The sequence below is a fragment of the Nipponia nippon genome, unplaced genomic scaffold (assembly GCF_047370975.1).
Source record: "Nipponia nippon isolate SJK-2023a ecotype South Korea unplaced genomic scaffold, ASM4737097v1 scaffold_13, whole genome shotgun sequence".
Classification (NCBI taxonomy): domain Eukaryota; kingdom Metazoa; phylum Chordata; class Aves; order Pelecaniformes; family Threskiornithidae; genus Nipponia; species Nipponia nippon.
In genome coordinates, this window is record NW_028262324.1 from 8,827,674 (window position 1) to 8,844,090 (window position 16,417).

Here is a 16,417-nt window from a genome sequence, read left to right on the forward strand (position 1 = left end):
CTTACCCGTTATTGTGTATTTTATAATCCGTCAAAAATGTTCCTTAAGCTGAAATTGGAAAGTGATTGCCTGTAAACATGGGGCTGGATCCTTTCTATCTGTCTATCTGTCTTTTCCAACAAATATTTGTGAATGTGTTTTCTGATCATCTGGTGCTTTCTCATGTGAAACCTGTCACCAAAAGTTGTTGACATGATATGGAGCCAAACAAATCATCACACAGAACTGACTTTTTGATTTAAGAGCTTGAGCTCAGCTTTGGTTTCATGAAGCCTTTTCTGGCTGGACTTTGCTGTGTGAGAAGGGTTTTTCTCCCTTCACCAAAAGCTGTTCCTCAACCTTTTGCTTTTACGGAGACCTATTTGGAAGTGGTTTTGTGACGTGATGGTCTCAGTCCAGCTCCTGGTTGACAAAAGCTGACCAAAGTCACAAAGCCCCAATTGGCACGAAGGGGTATATTTGGCAGAAAGAGTAGGAAGGCCAGCATTGAAATGGGCAGAGAGGCTGACATGTCGCCGACCCTTCCAGGTGATCCCTCTAGCTCAGGGCTCAGGTAGAGGGAGCCCGGCCGGGCGGTGCGGAGGTGTTTGCAGTGCTTCTGTCCATGCTGCATCTGCTCTGAGCACTTGAGCTTCCCTGGCTCTTAATCCAGTACTTTTCACAAGCATTAATTGCAGTTAAAAAGAATTAAACAAATATTTACCTAATATCAGATCACAACCAGTTTATAAATATGCATTTTTTTTAAATCCATGATTGCTCAGCTTCTGTAATAATATTTATAGTCTTAAAGAGACCCTTCTTTTTCCAGAAGAACCGACTCCACATAAAACCAACAGCCCACCCTCTGGAGTTACATACGCTCATGATGTCTTGGACTGTGGCCTCAAGCCATGCCCCCTGCCTTTTTCTAGCCTTTCTGCAGATCCCATGGGCAGATATGGACAGCCAGATAGCATAGGGACAACACCTACACACCCTGCCAACGCTGCAGGGGCCTCTGCTCCAAGCCCTAGGATTGAAATTACTCCATATCATGAACTGATTCATTCAGGGGGTCCCTTCCGCAGCAAAGACACAGATGTTCTTTTGGTAGAACATCAGTCAAACTCAGCTACTGCTAGCCCAAGGGTTACCCTGCCTGTCCCTGGCTTTGAGGGCTACAGAGAACCACTGTGTTTGAGCCCAGCTAGTAGCGGCTCCTCTGCAAGTTTCATTTCAGAGACAAATGTATCTCCTTGCACATCACCATGTGTTTCACCAAATAATGGTCCTAGTGATGACCTTTGTCCACAGTTTCAAAACATCCATACTCATTATTCTCCTAGAACCTCTCCAATAATGTCACCACGAACAAGCATCACGGAGGAAACCTGCTTGGGACGACATTCACCATCACCCTGTCCCAACTCAAGGTCTTCATCACCAGGTGCAAAACGGAGGTACTCTTGCACTGAGCTCTACAGTACTCAGCTGCCTTCCACTTCTCCACGACAGTCAAGGACCCCCTCTCCACAATCCTCTCCTCGCATCCCCTTGAGAGAAGACAACTCTTCAGTTACTTACACGCAGTTGCCCAGCGCTTCTCTTTCCATGGATGCTATGAACAGCCTTCCTACGGATCCTTCCTGTGGCGTTCCCACGAAAATTTGGAAAACCAGCCCTGATCCTTCATCAATGCCTTCCCACAAAAACAGCATTCCATGTCACGTCTTTCAGACTGTTGACTTCCACGGGCCTTGCGAGCAGGAGGACAGGAGAAACTCAGCCCCGGAATCAATTTTGTTGGTACCTCCATCCTGGACAAAGCAACTGGTGCCTGCAATACCTATCTGCAGGTATGTAATGCTTCTTGTGGTTGTGCGTTTTCTCATGGCGTGATGCCCTCTGTCGTGTGTAGTGATTCCTACGGAGTGTTTCCTTGGGCAGATGCTGTTGCAGACCAGAGCTAAGTGCTCAGGGACAGCACTGGTTAATGGGAGCCCAGTCCATTATGACTCCAAGAGATGACAAAATCTGGGTTTGGAAGAAACATCATCAAAGTGGTTCATTGATAGCACAGCATATGACAAATTCAATTTTCCAAATTATTTGTCTAAAAAGCAGATTGCAAACAGCCTTTGACAAAGACTAAACACTCTCATTTCATCCTGCTGCTTTTGAAGAAAATGGTTTGATTGCTTTTCTAAATTCAGGGAATGTCTCGCTTACAAATTTCCATCAAGGATGACAATACTTTAAATATTTCCTGATTCAAAATAGAGTACGCTGCTCCAAGTCAGTCTGAGCGCTTGGTCAACCCCAAGTGCCTTATTGTTGGTTGTTAATTTGTTAATTGTCATTTAACCCAAATCTCAGTCGCTGGCACTTCCCTCATCAACTCCCTCCATTGTCTGGCGCTGGCGGCACGCAGGTCTGGACCCTGAGTGGTGCACATCTGCCAGATGGAGGCTGCCAAATGTGTGACTCCACTTGCAGTCACCGCTGGCACCCTGTCAGCCCCGCCATCCCGCTCGGCAGCAAGGTTGTCCCCACGCTGACGTTATCTCATGCTGCTCCCGACCTGCTAAACACAAATTGCGAGTGAAAGAACAGGGGCCCTGACTTTCCTTGGCTTGTTAGATCGGTCCTGGCAGCAGTTTGTACTAACGAAATAAGAGTGGTTTTAAATCGAGTGCAAGCTCTAGTTGTACATGTCAATGTATTAATTCCATCTTATAAACCCTTGTGTATTTTGGTAACAGTAAAACTAGCATCAGGTAAGAACATTTAGCATTTTATTTGTGTGCATTTTGGTATTTACGGAAATCATAAATATTATTAATTTACACAACTGGTAAGTAATGGTAAATGGAGTTAATATTTCACAATATGTGTTCTGTGATCAAAGTTTAAGATGCGCAACAAAAACTAGGTAAAAGAGGGGGATCTTTGAAAAAATATAACTGCTACAGATATTTCTATTTAAGAAACAGAAATATTCTATTATTTCCTGCAAGGAGATGGGCCCACAGAAATTATTGTGTTCAACCTGAAGTTCAGCAGAGTTTGTAATCAAGCCTGAGCAGGACAGCATATTCTCATTGAAATTAGTAGCAGACCCCTAAACATTTCAGCGAGAGCAGCTCCGGTGGGGTACTTGAAGGAAGAAGGGATCTGGGCTTTGAGAAATAAAGTGCTAAAGAGTTTCAGCTGGTGTGGTCTCTCTCTGCCCAGTTTGCCCGTCCAGTCGCTCCCGCCCCTCGAGTGGCCACTCTCCAGCCAGTCGGGCTCCTACGAGTTGCGGATCGAGGTACAGCCGAAGCCCCACCACCGGGCGCACTACGAGACGGAGGGAAGCCGAGGGGCTGTCAAGGCACCAACCGGAGGCCACCCCGTTGTCCAGGTAAGGGACTGGAGAACAGCTCCGTAGAGGAAAAGTGGGGGGAGAGTTCATTTTTGAAAGTCTTGTTGGGGGCTGACCCTGGAAGAGGAGGACCATGTGAACCTGGGTGTGCTTGTAGATGTGCATAAAGTGTCTGAAGTTGAACGGTGGTGAAGTCCTAGACGTTTGTAAAGTTGGTTTGGGTTAGCTTGTGAAAGCTCAGAAACTTAGGCGAAATATTTGCCAGCTTTTCTGGGCTATGTGTTAAACCTCCTGTGACCCAGCTCTGTCATAAGGTGTCCAGCTGTCCTGAATTCCAGCTGAGCCCATTTTACCTTGAGAACAGACTCCTCTGTGTCAGCTAGGGCTTTTTGTGAGGTTCAAACTGTACAAACATCAAGCCTGGCTTTCAAACTCGGTGTAGCTCAGTGACCTCCCAGACTCATATTTACAATAACTGACAGATAGCGTTAGACCTGCAGTACCACGTCCTCCTGCCAGCGGTGAGTGAGGGCTTTGGAGCCGTGCTCCCCCAGGTTCCCGCAGAGCAAGTCCGTGCAGCAGAGCTGCTATCTGTGTTCCTGGCTGTATCTAACCTCGGCTCCTCTCCGGTCCATACGGCCAAACTGTACGCGACTCCTACGCATTCACTTGAGGTTTAAAGAAAGGCAAAGCAACCTTCATTAACCTCGATGGGAGCTGGATTAGGAAGGTATGGATGTTAAACTGGAGTTTCCCCAGAGTTAATAGCTGCCTTTTGCTAGAAATGTCTTTCATGCATGTGCTTTTTCCTTAGCAATTTTACTCTTTTTTTTTCCTGTCCTGTGGTAGAACTTCTAATTTTAAGCCCATTTAAATTTAGGTCAGAGAATTTCACCCATGTGTAATTCAGGCACTCAGTACATCCATTTCAATCTAGTGCCTGGTTTATATGTAACTTGCTGACGCCGCGTCCCACCTTGCATGCAGTTCTGCGCGTTATCTGTGGTAACGCTGCCTTCTCTTTGTCCTGGATGCGCACCACCACGGGGAAACCTGTACTAGCTGTAGTAGCTGTGTGATAAGGAGACAGCAGGGCAAGATAATTACATAGCAGTGCGGATGATTTCAAGAAAAAGTTTGGCCTCTATAAAGCTGTAGATATAGAGAGGACATGCTTATCAGCTTTGTAATTCTATAGAGAAAGGGTGAATGAGTTTGGGCAGGAGCTCCTTCCTGATTTCGGCTGATGTCACTACAGAAACAAAATTTTATATTTTGAGGTATCATTTTTGTTGCTCTAAAGAGCCCAGTTCTGGTCCTAGCTATGCTTGTGAGCAGTCACCCTGCTGAAATCAGTGAATGAAATCCAAGCTGACAGTGATGGAGGTAACAAAATTTGGCCCTTTGCTGACCTGAACAGTGGGTGAGCTGAACCCTTATTCTGTTGTGGAGGGTAAAGGGCTTTTCCTTCCCTTTTCAAAGGCTAATGTAAAATAATGGCTGAGGAGCTGCAGTGGAGCCATTCGGGGCCACATCAGTCTTCTCACTCATTTCCTCCCAGTTTCAGCCAGTGCCGTCCAGGAAGGAAAGCCAGGCTTTTGGCCGGGGTTGCAAAGTGTCAGGGCGATCTTGCTGGTCATGAGGTATGGCAACCGTGCAGATCGGCCACAGCTACGGCTTTCGCTAGGCAAAGCTGGGGTGCATCCTACAGGTGTTCCTGTCACGCTCAGGGCTCGCTATGGCAACCAGGAAAATGTTGAAGTTTATGCTTAATTTTAAGCATGTGATCAATACCACTAATTTCACTGGGTTGGCTTGTGCTTAACTTCAAACATATGTTAGATATTCCCCTGCAGGCTCAGCCTCTTTTAAAATCAAGCCATAAATTGTTAAATCAATGAATTTGTTTACTTTGGTTGAGCTGGACTTACATGTATGGACTGGATATTTGAGTAAAGGGTGCGGGATAATAATAAATAGCAATCACATTTGACATACCTTAATATATGCAATCTTTTTAGTTTATGAATCTGACAAACTCGTAGCCCGTTGTGGTGTGTTTGAAGCTAGGGGGATGTATGAACTACATGGCCAATCAGCACTTGCTCTTTTCTCAGTTTGCTTATGAATGTAGTATCATTTACCTTCCCAAGATATTCCGATCAACCGGATGTTTATTGCAATGAAGGAGTTTCTCATGACATAGGGAAATATAAGTGCTTTGTTTCTTTCCTGTAATCAATATCAATCAAAGAGGGATTTATATTTTCTGTTGGAGACAGGAACTGATATTCCTAGTTTTATCATAATTTGCCATCAAGCTTAAGGATCTTAAACTACAAATTCAAAGATCCACGTTAGCTTCCCGAGCAGATGTGCCTTTGCACAGCTGTGCCTGCATATGGGGAAAATATGGACAGTTTCTTTATGAAGGTTTATTATAAACCTGGAAGTATTAGTTGGATTTGTGTTCATGTTAGCATAACAAGGTTCATATGGGCGCAGAGCAATGAGCTAGTTGCACCTGTATGGTTTATGACATCTGAAACTCGGGAAGGCTAGTAAAATCCAATGCTTTCATGTCTTAAGATATTTGGCTTCAAGGGATTCCTTTTTGTTTCCCCTCAGTGAATTTTAACTTTCGTGTTCTTGTCAGATGCATACAGTACCGAAACAGAGAAAATGAAACAGGAGAGATTTTTAAAAGGTAGATGCTGCGTTGAGAAACGTTTGCATGAGTTAAAAGCAGTTGGTTGTAAGGAAATTAAATTAAATTCGTTTTCAGCAAGTGCTATCTGTGTTTGGCCCAGAGCAGGAATGGCGGTGTTGACCCAGGGGTGACGGGGCTGGGGTTCTCCTGCAGGCTGCAGACCTGGTGCTGGGGACCCACAGCACTTCTCAAATGAGACTGGAACACACCCCCCTTGAGATTTTCCTGGAGCACTAGGACCTCTCCATAGCAGCTTTTGAATCCAGTGCTGTCTCTCAAACCCTTGGACTTAAATACTGAGAAGCAAAGTTTGCCCGGTGTGGGAGTGGCCCACCACAGCAGTGGGATTTATGCTGAGGCTGAATGTCCCGTTCATGTCCTACGCATTTTACAACCACTTTCGATAGACTGCTATTCCACTATTTTGATTACCTTTTTAAAAATAAAATGTGGTTTTAAATTTTTTTCTGAATTTTCTAATTTCCCATTAAATTAACCCTCCATGTGACTAATTATCCAGCTGAACCTTCTGGAGGAAGAGATGCTGGCTAGTTTTTGCAGCATGGTGTTGGCCTGCAATATTTATTTTTTGAAAACTGCATTTTGCATGCAAGTTTCTTCTTTTGGGTGCTCTGAAGCTACAGACCAGCAGATCTCATATCCTCCAGGCCTTATCTTGTGGTTTATCTTTCTGATGCTGCTTCCTCTTCTTCACGTGTCTAGCCCCGAGAGTTTGTGCACAAGACTCTGCACCAGTTGTGCACTCCAAGTATGGCAGAAGAGGAGTCTGGTTAATCAAACCCTCTGGCTAGGTGGGCCACATGGAAGAGGGCATTTACTTTGTTTGCCTGGGGGAGGAAGAGAGAAGCCATGCATCTCATGTAAAGTTGACACCATCTAACTTCAGAGATCATCTAGAGTCACATGGAGAAGCGTAGGCTCCCAGTTTAGGTGTTCTGAGTCACTCTTCGGAGGAAACTACAGCTTGCTATTAACTGTAGAGAAACTCACGTTTCTATTTTAGGGATGTAAGTTGAATGCCAGTGTGAGTATCCCCTAGGTGGTGAGCCACTGAGAACAGCAAGGAAATCCTGCGTGGCAAGGACAAAGCTGAAGTTTGCACGCACCTACCATCGTCTTACAGGTCCATCCGGTCACTGAGACCACAGAGGAGGGGTAGGCATTATTGTTTTCCTCCTTTCCAACCTTTTTTCACTGATGTTGAGGGTCAGCTGCTTATTTGTACCCAACTGCTCCAGTCAAGGCTTTGGAAGAGACCGTCCATTAGGAAAGGCAGTGACTGCTCCCGTGCAGAGAGCTTATGGATGTGATTGGGATAGAGGTGACAATCCAAACACAAACCTAGCTCTGTCCAAGTTCACCCCACGGCAGCACACCCTGCCCAGAGGAGTAAAAATCTCCATCTTTGCATGCTTTTAGGCAAACATCTGCTAGGAAGGACGTGAATCTATTTGAATTCTGCTTGGGACAGGAGAGATGAACCAGGTGATTCATAGAATCATAGAATCGTCAAGGTTGGAAAAGACCCTTAAGATCATCGAGTCCAACCATTAACCTAACACTGCCAAGTCCATCTATACCATGTCCTTGTTCCTTGAGATCTCTCCCAGCATTGTTTTCAGTAATCCTTCTAGGAACTCCCACCTCTTAGAGGAAATTCATTTTTTTGGGGTTGTTGGCATTGCTCGTTATCCTGTTGTCAAGGGGAAACAGGGCATGTGGTACTGCTTGAGTAGCACTGCATGCTGCCATAGGTGTCTTTCACTTATTGTCCACAGTGGCAATAGAATGATAGAATGGTTTGGGTTGGAAGGGACCTTAAAGATCATCTGGTTCCACCCCCCCTGCCATGGGCAGGGACACCTTCTACCAGGCCAGGTTGCGCAAAGCCCCATCCAAACTGGCCTTGAACACTTCCAGGGATGGGACATCCACAGCTTCTCTGGGCAACCTGTTCTGGTGCCTCACCACCCTCAGAGTGAAGAATTTCTTCCTTATATCTAACCTAAATCTACCCTCTTTCAGTTTAAAGTCACTACCCCTTGTCCTATCACAATAAGAACCTCTCTGGTTCAGGAAGAGACAGATTTTCAGTTCTTCAGCAAAGGTTGTCCTGTCTTTGAACTGTTTAAGGTAGTGATGAGAAGGAAAGGCCTTTTCAGTAGCAAAGGTTGGGTTTGGATGAGCTTCACCCCATGATCAAGCAGAGTCCATGATCTCTTAAAAGCCACAAAAGTATTATTTTGAAGATATTCATTAAACTTAGTGGTTCTGGTTTTGTCCTCCTGCTTTGCGTGAAGCCAGATTTTTTTTTTTTTCCAAAATGGAAATGATATTTTTCACTATTGTGTGATATTTTAGGGAGTTCTAAGCAGAACCCTTGTACTTCCTTCAAGGCAAGCGGAAGGAAAAGCTTTTAGGGAAGATGAGCAGCTGATTTATGTAAATGATTGTCCACATACTCTGGATAGCTGATCTGTACTTGTTTCATGAGAAGTGGTTGCATTTACACATCTTGCATCCCATGGGTATAAATAAATGAGACAAACCCATTTCACATCATAATCTTCCCACATTCTGAAGTCCTCGGGGGTCCTTGGAGGTAATCGGTGGTAGATAAATGGGTGATTTACTGCTGCACTCACCTCATGTAACTGAGAGCAGTGACACAGGGCATCAGTGTCAGATGTGCATCTGCCATGGACTGTAGAGAGGCTGAGGTATATTATTTTGTTAAAAATCTGTTTGTGAGAACTCAGCTAAGTCTTGGGGTCAAAGAGTAAATATAAGCCTTTTTCCTTTTTTTTTTTCCTTCTTATTTCTACTTTTTACCCCCAAGCACCTGTGTGTTTTGGACTTACCTTGCTGTAAACAATCCTTGGGGAACCTGGTTTTTTACACAGCTCTTCCACACAGTAATTTGTAGTCATTTTCTCAAAGGAGTGTGCCTAACTCTGGCATTTTGTTGTTTTTGTTTTTTTTTTTTTTATTGCCATGTTACCAAGTCCTTCCCCTGATGTATTGCTTCTCTAATTTATCCTTACAAAAGGCTCAAATACTTCTGAATGAAAACCAGCCCATAAGTAATCAGTAACTCATTTGCATGTCTCACGTTGTTTCTCTCACTTCCACTGCGTTATTAACTCAGTTCTTCATCAACAAACCCGCTTTTTTCTACTCCTTCTGTCAGATAATTGAATCCATTCAGCACAACCTGAGGCTGCAGTGTTTGAAAGCAGCTGAGGATGTCGGTCACTCAGGCCCCGGGTTTCCAAGGCAGCACCTTGCCCAGAGCACACCCTGCATCAGTGGTCCCCGACTCGGCGGGGGTTAAAACTCACTCTTTAGCCAGAAAGTTTGCACCTTCCTGCAGCCAGAGGCTTCGGATGCTCGGGCAGACGGGCGAGCATTGTTGGGGACCTTTGCAGAGAGCAGCCTCGGTGGCTGGAGCGGCTGGCGGGGCCGCTGCCTCACGCCTGTAGGTAACAGCGCGGCGGTTTGGGCACTTCCCCAGGAAGCGGGAGCCCGGCGCTTGGGCCTCCTCTGCCAGCGGGGCTCAGCCCACGGCTTCGCACAGGCTCCCCAGCCACCGTGCACTGACGGGTGGCAGCTTTCTCTGCCCTCGCCACAGCCGTGGTCCCCTGCAGACAGGAAGGCAACGTCCCCACGACCTGCCTCGGCTGCTGCTGAATTCTGGGGTCTTTGTTTAGTCAAACGCAGTGGGTTAAAATGAGTAACAGGGCTGGGAGAGAGGAGGGAATATTTCCTTCAAGTCAGAGCATCAGGGACTCCTCCTTCCCCATCTCCCCCCCGCAGCAGGAGGGGGAGACATCTCAAGTGGACTGAGACTTCGGTCTGAGACTGGCACTTCAGGACTGCTGCTGCTGTCCTAAAATCACCAAGGAGGTCCACAGGGTCCCCCCGGCCCGTCACCGCTTGTGCTGCACGCCTGCGTGTGCTGGTCTCCTCCTCGCTTCTCTTTAATGCAGGAAAGTGGTACGGAGAGGGACTCCTGGTCAGCACAGCCGACCCAACTTTCCCCTGGGTTTTAACTTTTTAAAATTTGGACTTGCACTCCATTTTTTTTTTTTTTTTTTAATTAAAAAGAAGCTGGAATGGTAGAGTTGTTAATGGAGCACACAGGAGCTGCTTTACAATAACAAACGTATGTTCCACTTTACTTTTATATTTGAATTTTGCCGTATGTGTTTTCTTGTGGCTTCTAAGTCAAAGGAGACATTGTTTTCTAGCCTAAGCTTCCCATGGGGCCCTGACTTTTAACTGTACGTGACTTCCAGCATTCAACTAATTCCTTTGCGTATTAGTGAAACCAGAACCTTTGATGGAAACTCAAAACCAAATCACAGCTTGATACCGTGATTCACACTCTCACAAGAAGGGCTGGGCTGGAGATGTGCTCCTGCTGAAACCCAAACCAGCCTGCCCAGTTAGATTTACTAACTGGATTCACATCGGAGGACTTGAGTTTGTCTTTTTCTGCCCATCTTCCGAACTCCCCCTGTTCAGTGAAGGGGAAGTCTGAGGTCCGGGACAAAGCCCTGAGTGTTTGCACTTCTGTGGGCAGGCTGTGCTGGACTCGCGCGATGGAGCTGGCTTGTGCTGTGCAACATCTTTGTACCATTCTCGTGGCCTTCACTTCCCTTTTCCAGCGAGCGGGAGCCTTGCGCAGGCTCTCGGCAGCTTTTGGTGCTTGCAGGGATTTCTGCCCCCAAGTCGAGAACAGCGTATGACAGATTGACTGCACTTTTCATGCCTGATTTACCTGCAGGGCTACCGGGCTTGTTTGCACAACTGTGATGATTGTAGGTGCCTCTTGAGCTTTGAGCTGTTGGGTTGCGGATATATTTGCTGTCGTTACATGTACTAATGTATGAATAGATATGCAATACTGAAAATGCAGATTTTAGGTACATCTGGGAAATTCTTTTCAGAACTAATATCCCATTAAATGTAAGGGTAAGTCAGTCAGTGTCCCTCACACTGTACTGCTAGCATGGCTGTACCTTGAGATCTGTCTATCTGAAAGCTCAGTGGAGCCACTGAGGAAATGAAATTGCTAGATAAATCAAAAGTAGTGTAGGAAAAGACGGATGAGCCTGAAATTTGCTTTTGTTTAGATGTGAGACTGGACTGAAAAACAGGGACTATCAAATATGATATCTAATAAACCAAGATTAGAGGAAGAGCGGACCTATATGCTTTCTCTAACTCATACAAGAAGAGATCTGCTGGATAACAGTGAGGATGACTAGCTACTGGGAGAATCTAACTGGAGATAAGTTCCATCCTCTGTTGCTCGAAGGCTTTAAACTGGGTCTGCATCCCCATGTGAAAGGGATGCTGTCACCCAGATGTTGTGGCTGAGCGAGTGCAGCTCACCCCTAAGAGAAGGACAGGCAGGATCGCTCCATGGTACGGTTGGGGTGCAGCTGGGGTGCAAAGGTGCAGGGCAGGTGATCAGTGAACCATGTACTTCGAAGGAGCTGGGGGATTATCCCATGGGCCAACCTGCTTTGAGTTAGAGATGAATGAAAAGTTCTCACCGAAACTTTTGAGCCCAATTCAAAATACGTTGCTTTTGATGGAAAATAGTCTTGGTAGAGGTGAGGGAAAGGAGAGGATACCAACTGGTTTGAGTGTGATGCCTGTAAGATTCAGGCAGCCTGGGTTATTCCTTGGATTAGAAATATGCCTGGATTAGACAGATGCAAGATTTAGGCTACTCTTTCATGTGTGATCTCCCTGCAGGACTGTACATGGGGGGGTCAGTGTGCAGTAAACCAGAGTTCAAATTTATGGCTGTTTGCCATGAATGTGGACACTTCCAGTGTGGCAGTAACGCCTATGTAACTCATCCTGTTCAGGGTGTGCTCGAGTGTCCGCAGGAGAAGTTCATGCAGGGTGGATAGCGTCCTGTAAACTCACATCTGAGCTCTCTGTTCATGGGCTTCACCGTCCAGCTAAGCCTCTAGTTCCTCCCTTCCTCTCTCAAGACCAATGGCTATTTAACTGGAAGAGCCTCGTGCCAAGCGAGGACTCGCACCTGGGTCTCCCGCATCCGGGAGGAGCGTCGTGCTCGCTGGCCTAATGGCTGTTTGGGGGGAAAGGGACTGGGCTCCTCCTGCTTGCTGCTGCTCGGTGAAAATTTTCTAGTGTCTCTATTTCATTCTGAAACAACTGTTGAAACCTTGATGCTTCCAGCAGACCTGAGTTATTCTCTCTTTGAGCATGCCTTGTGTTGTGGGTTTCAGCATGAGAAAGAAACTGGGGAGGAGAGAGGCTCCTGGGGCTTGCTTTTATTTCTTCTTTTGTTGTTGTTTTTTTTTTTTCTTTTCTTTTTTGTTTTCTTTTTCCCTAAAATGCTTTTTGGCCACGATCCTTTCCAAAAATCTGTCTGACATTCAGTCAAATAGCCAGTGCCTGAGCAGAGGCTGTGGTATGGTTCCCAGACCCCAAACCTGCCTCGCAGGAGGCCCGGCACTAAGCCCTGGCAGAGGGCTCAGCTCTGGGGATTTGGTTCAGTGCAGTCAAATCAATCATCTCGGGCTGAACTGAGTAACTCCAAGATGCTCTTGCTGCTACCGCTGTCCCATCTGCCCCCTTCTCAGCATGGTTGCTCTCAAGCTTTGTGCCACATCTCGGTTGCACAGCGTGATGCTCCCAGGGCTGCACCTGAAGCCTCGCTGCCTCGCCTGTCTGCCGGGAAGGACGAACTGACTGTGGCAGAGGAAGCTGCGAGGTTAGGCGATACCAAAGCAGCTCTGCTTGCCACCCTCCCTTCTGCTCCAGCTGGGCTGAGGCCGTTTCCCACAGTGCCTCCAACAGCTGGCAAGGGAACGACTTCGCTAACTGGTGGCGGAGCCCCGTGCCGAGAAACTCCCCCAGTGCAATTCTGTCGAAATGAGCAGATTTGCACCCTCTGATTTACTTGTGGCAGAGAGAGTTTTGTCGTGCTGGGGGAAGTTTAAATCTTTTGTGATGAATGTGCATGGAAGCTCCTTAATTACACAGCTGGTTTTCTTAGTAGGAAAAAATTCATATTTTCACCCAGCTATGAATATCTGATCTCCAAATCCCCATATCTGTACATGTGCAGTAGTCAGATGCATAGTGCTGCCTCTTTTAAAATTTCAGCCGAGAGGGTCAAAGTATCTTGAAAACAGGATCAGCTCTTCATAGGGACAGGGAAACTGAGGCACAGAGAGGAAACAGCTTGCTTACATTGCAATGTAAGGTCAGTGTTGGGACGGTCAGGAGCAAAACCCCCCAACTGCTTTCTCCCAAGAGCTGCTGTCTCTGCCCCAGACCTGTATTTTAACCCCATGTGAAAACAGAAATCCCGGTTAGACACTGGGAGTCTGGTTGTCATTTACTGTAAGGAGCAGCAGAGCAAATGAGATTCAGTCCTTGGAATTTTGACAAAATTGTCACCAAAATAAGAAACACTTAAAACTGAGTATAATAAAAACTCATCATTTAGCAGAATCAGATGTTCAAAGGATTATCTTCGGAGGCCTTTTTAGACTGCTTCGGTAAGGAGCAAAAAGCACCAAGGCAGAGATTTCCTTCTGGTTTGCGTTCTTTTGCTATGTCCCAAGTACATTAAATTGAACGAAAACATGTGACAAGATTCAGTTTTGTTGCTCAATGTCAGCTCTAACTGAAGCAGGCAGGCAAGCTGCTACATGATACAGTGTCTGGATGAGGTCTTTGTCTTAATTACTGACAGCTATTGATATGCCACTCTCCCCAGGACAATACACTGAAATTTTCCATCTTGGTAGCAGTATTGTTGAGTAAAGACCCTCCAAAAAACCCATGAAATTGTTGCAGTCAAAGGGTATTAATGATGAGAATTAATGATCAAATCTAAGATGCAAAGTTCCTTCCACCAGGAAGGGAGGTAAATAGACACGACAGAAACGCTGTGCCAAGCGGGGGCTATTCTGACAAGCACATCTTCCTCTTGTCCCCTGCCGAGTGTCCGAAAACACTTGCTGGCATGGAAAACAGCCTCGGGGCTGATGAAGAGTCTGAGCAGGGGAATAGCGTGTGGTGTCAAAAGCTTTGAGAGACAGCTTTAACTCCACAGCCCCTCGCTGTTTCTAGAGGAAGGTGGGCGCTGGGCAAGCTGGGGCTCCAGCCTAGGGCAGCCGGTGCCGCAACCGCGTGCCACTCCTGGCGAGCCTTTCAGTGCTTTCTTATCTTCTTGTCTACAGCAGGAAAAGGGAAGCAGTAGGAGGAAGCGATTTCTCACGCGGCTTTGTATTTGCTTCTAATTAAATGTTGCCAGTCGAGCTCTGTTTTCCCACTTTTCACTACCGGCCGGGGATGGTCTATCTGAATCACCCCAGCGCTGCTCTCAAAGCTGACCACACACATGCACACCCTGTTCGGGGGGAAGCTGGAGTGACTTCCACGGGGAGATAGCAAGTAATATGCCGCGGTTAATGGACTGAGCCTCATGTTACAGTGAGCTGAAACAAGCAAGAGGACCGATTACTTTCAAGCAAATAAAATCACCAAGACTAGTGAATTAATTCCCCAATTTTATACTTTCTTTCTGGCAGTAGCTTGCGTTGTCTAGACAGGAAGATGTGTGCAATCAGCTCTAAAGATGCAGCTTTATACCTCCCAGGGGAGAAAGACCTAAATTCCTGACAAGTAAAGCTCTGTTGGGATGAATGGAAAACAAATTATTCCCTTCTACTCTCTAAGGCAATCGGCATCTGTATCGCACAGAGCTACGTTGTCACTGGGGCTCTTCAAAGGTGCCCATAAGATTTGCAGGTGCTCCTGCTTTTGTCTCACAAAGCCCATCACTGTTTGCTTGCAGACTTTCAGATATGCAACACCCAAACTAGAAATCCCCAAGAAAATTTGTCTCTAAAACCCATCAATTAAAAAGGCAAAGGCAGAAGCTTGCAATACTAGTGGAAACCGAGGTGCTGTGGCTGGTGAGCGGTGTTACCGCACGCTTGTGCCATTTGCAGAACGAGGTCAGCAGCCCCTGCAGCAAGGCAGAGCACAGGGGGATGGGGACCTCGGCTTTCTCACTGCACTTTGGCTGCTCGTCCCCTGCAGGACCTGGCAAATCACTGTACCTCTCTGCCCTGGCTTTCCCATTTAAGAATAAAAAAGTTATCTTATTTATCTCCTGTGAATCCTCCTTCCTCTTGCTAATAATGTAATTCTGTGTAAAATATAATAATATTTAAACTCAAGTAAACGTATCCAAGATTCAAAGATCTGAATTCCGAAGGTTTCACTAAATTCCCCCTGTATATGTGTATGTTGTATCTATAGGTGACCACCTACAGAATCTTTAAGGAATTCGCCTTTCTTTCTGACTCTGCTGTCCATTTATCACTTGGTCACCAGGCAGTGTAACTAAGTGGCGTTGCAGGCTTCACTCGTGCAAAGAGATTTGCTATTCATGCAGCACAGCAAAGGTGAACCTGTGTTTTTAAATCCCTGCAGCCAGAGGCAATGTCAACTGCACGGATGCAGGGTTTGGTTCATCTGAACACTGGGGTAGGGACTGATTTAGATGTGAATTTTAAACTCTGGCTTTAAGTGCTTGTATATTTGGAGCTGGGGGCTCAGTTTGTAAGACCTGAGTTTTGAAATAGTGCAGGAAAAAAATGTGTGTTGTGTCATATGCCTAATGTGTAGTCTCGATGGCTGCGGTTGCTGGTGCCGTCACAGGAATTGTGTTCAGACAGGTAACCGGGCTGCTGATACACAGCAGCTAAAGGCACATCTGCTCATTTTTTGCATGCAGAATTACACACATGCGTTCCTGAAAACGGCACTTAAATACCCGCCTCTCCCAAATTTGACTGGTATTGATCCACGGATGGAGTGCAGAATGAATTTTATTTTATGCAGAGGTGAGCCGATGATTTCAATCATGCCACACATTTCCATTTTGTTTAGAAACCCAATCATAGCAGCAAACCAAACAAGAAAAGTCTCCTTGTTTTCTGAATGATGTTATTTGTTTATCTGCCAAAGTGCTTTGCGTTTCCTCAGGTCACAGACCAGCCCATGTCTGGCTACGTTAATATTATAAGAGTTATGCAAAAGCAAAGTTTAAGAAAAATCTTTCAACTGAAAGAAATAGGATCTTAAAATCCCAAAATAGAGTATGGAAAGGTACACATCATGTCTGGCTTCTCTTTCCCCTTGTGGCAAATGTGACTCAAAGGAGTTGGGTTTTTTCCAGCTCAATCTGTATACAGTTTGGGGGAGTTTTATTGTGAACAGGTCACCTTATAATACACAAAAATATTTCCTTCCAGAGTTCTGTATTCATA

The 16,417-nt window shown here is 45.9% G+C and overlaps 1 protein-coding gene across 1 annotated transcript in view; it reads left to right on the plus strand.

Annotated features, from left to right (window-relative positions):
* NFATC2 (nuclear factor of activated T cells 2) overlaps nt 1–16,417 on the plus strand; it is a 95,158-nt gene that overhangs the window by 8,088 nt on the left and 70,653 nt on the right. Inside the window, exons 2-3 of the mRNA XM_087750182.1 lie at nt 812–1,838; nt 3,217–3,385. Of these exons, the coding sequence (XP_087606308.1) occupies nt 812–1,838; nt 3,217–3,385 (1,196 nt within the window). The remainder of the gene's footprint in view (nt 1–811; nt 1,839–3,216; nt 3,386–16,417) is intronic.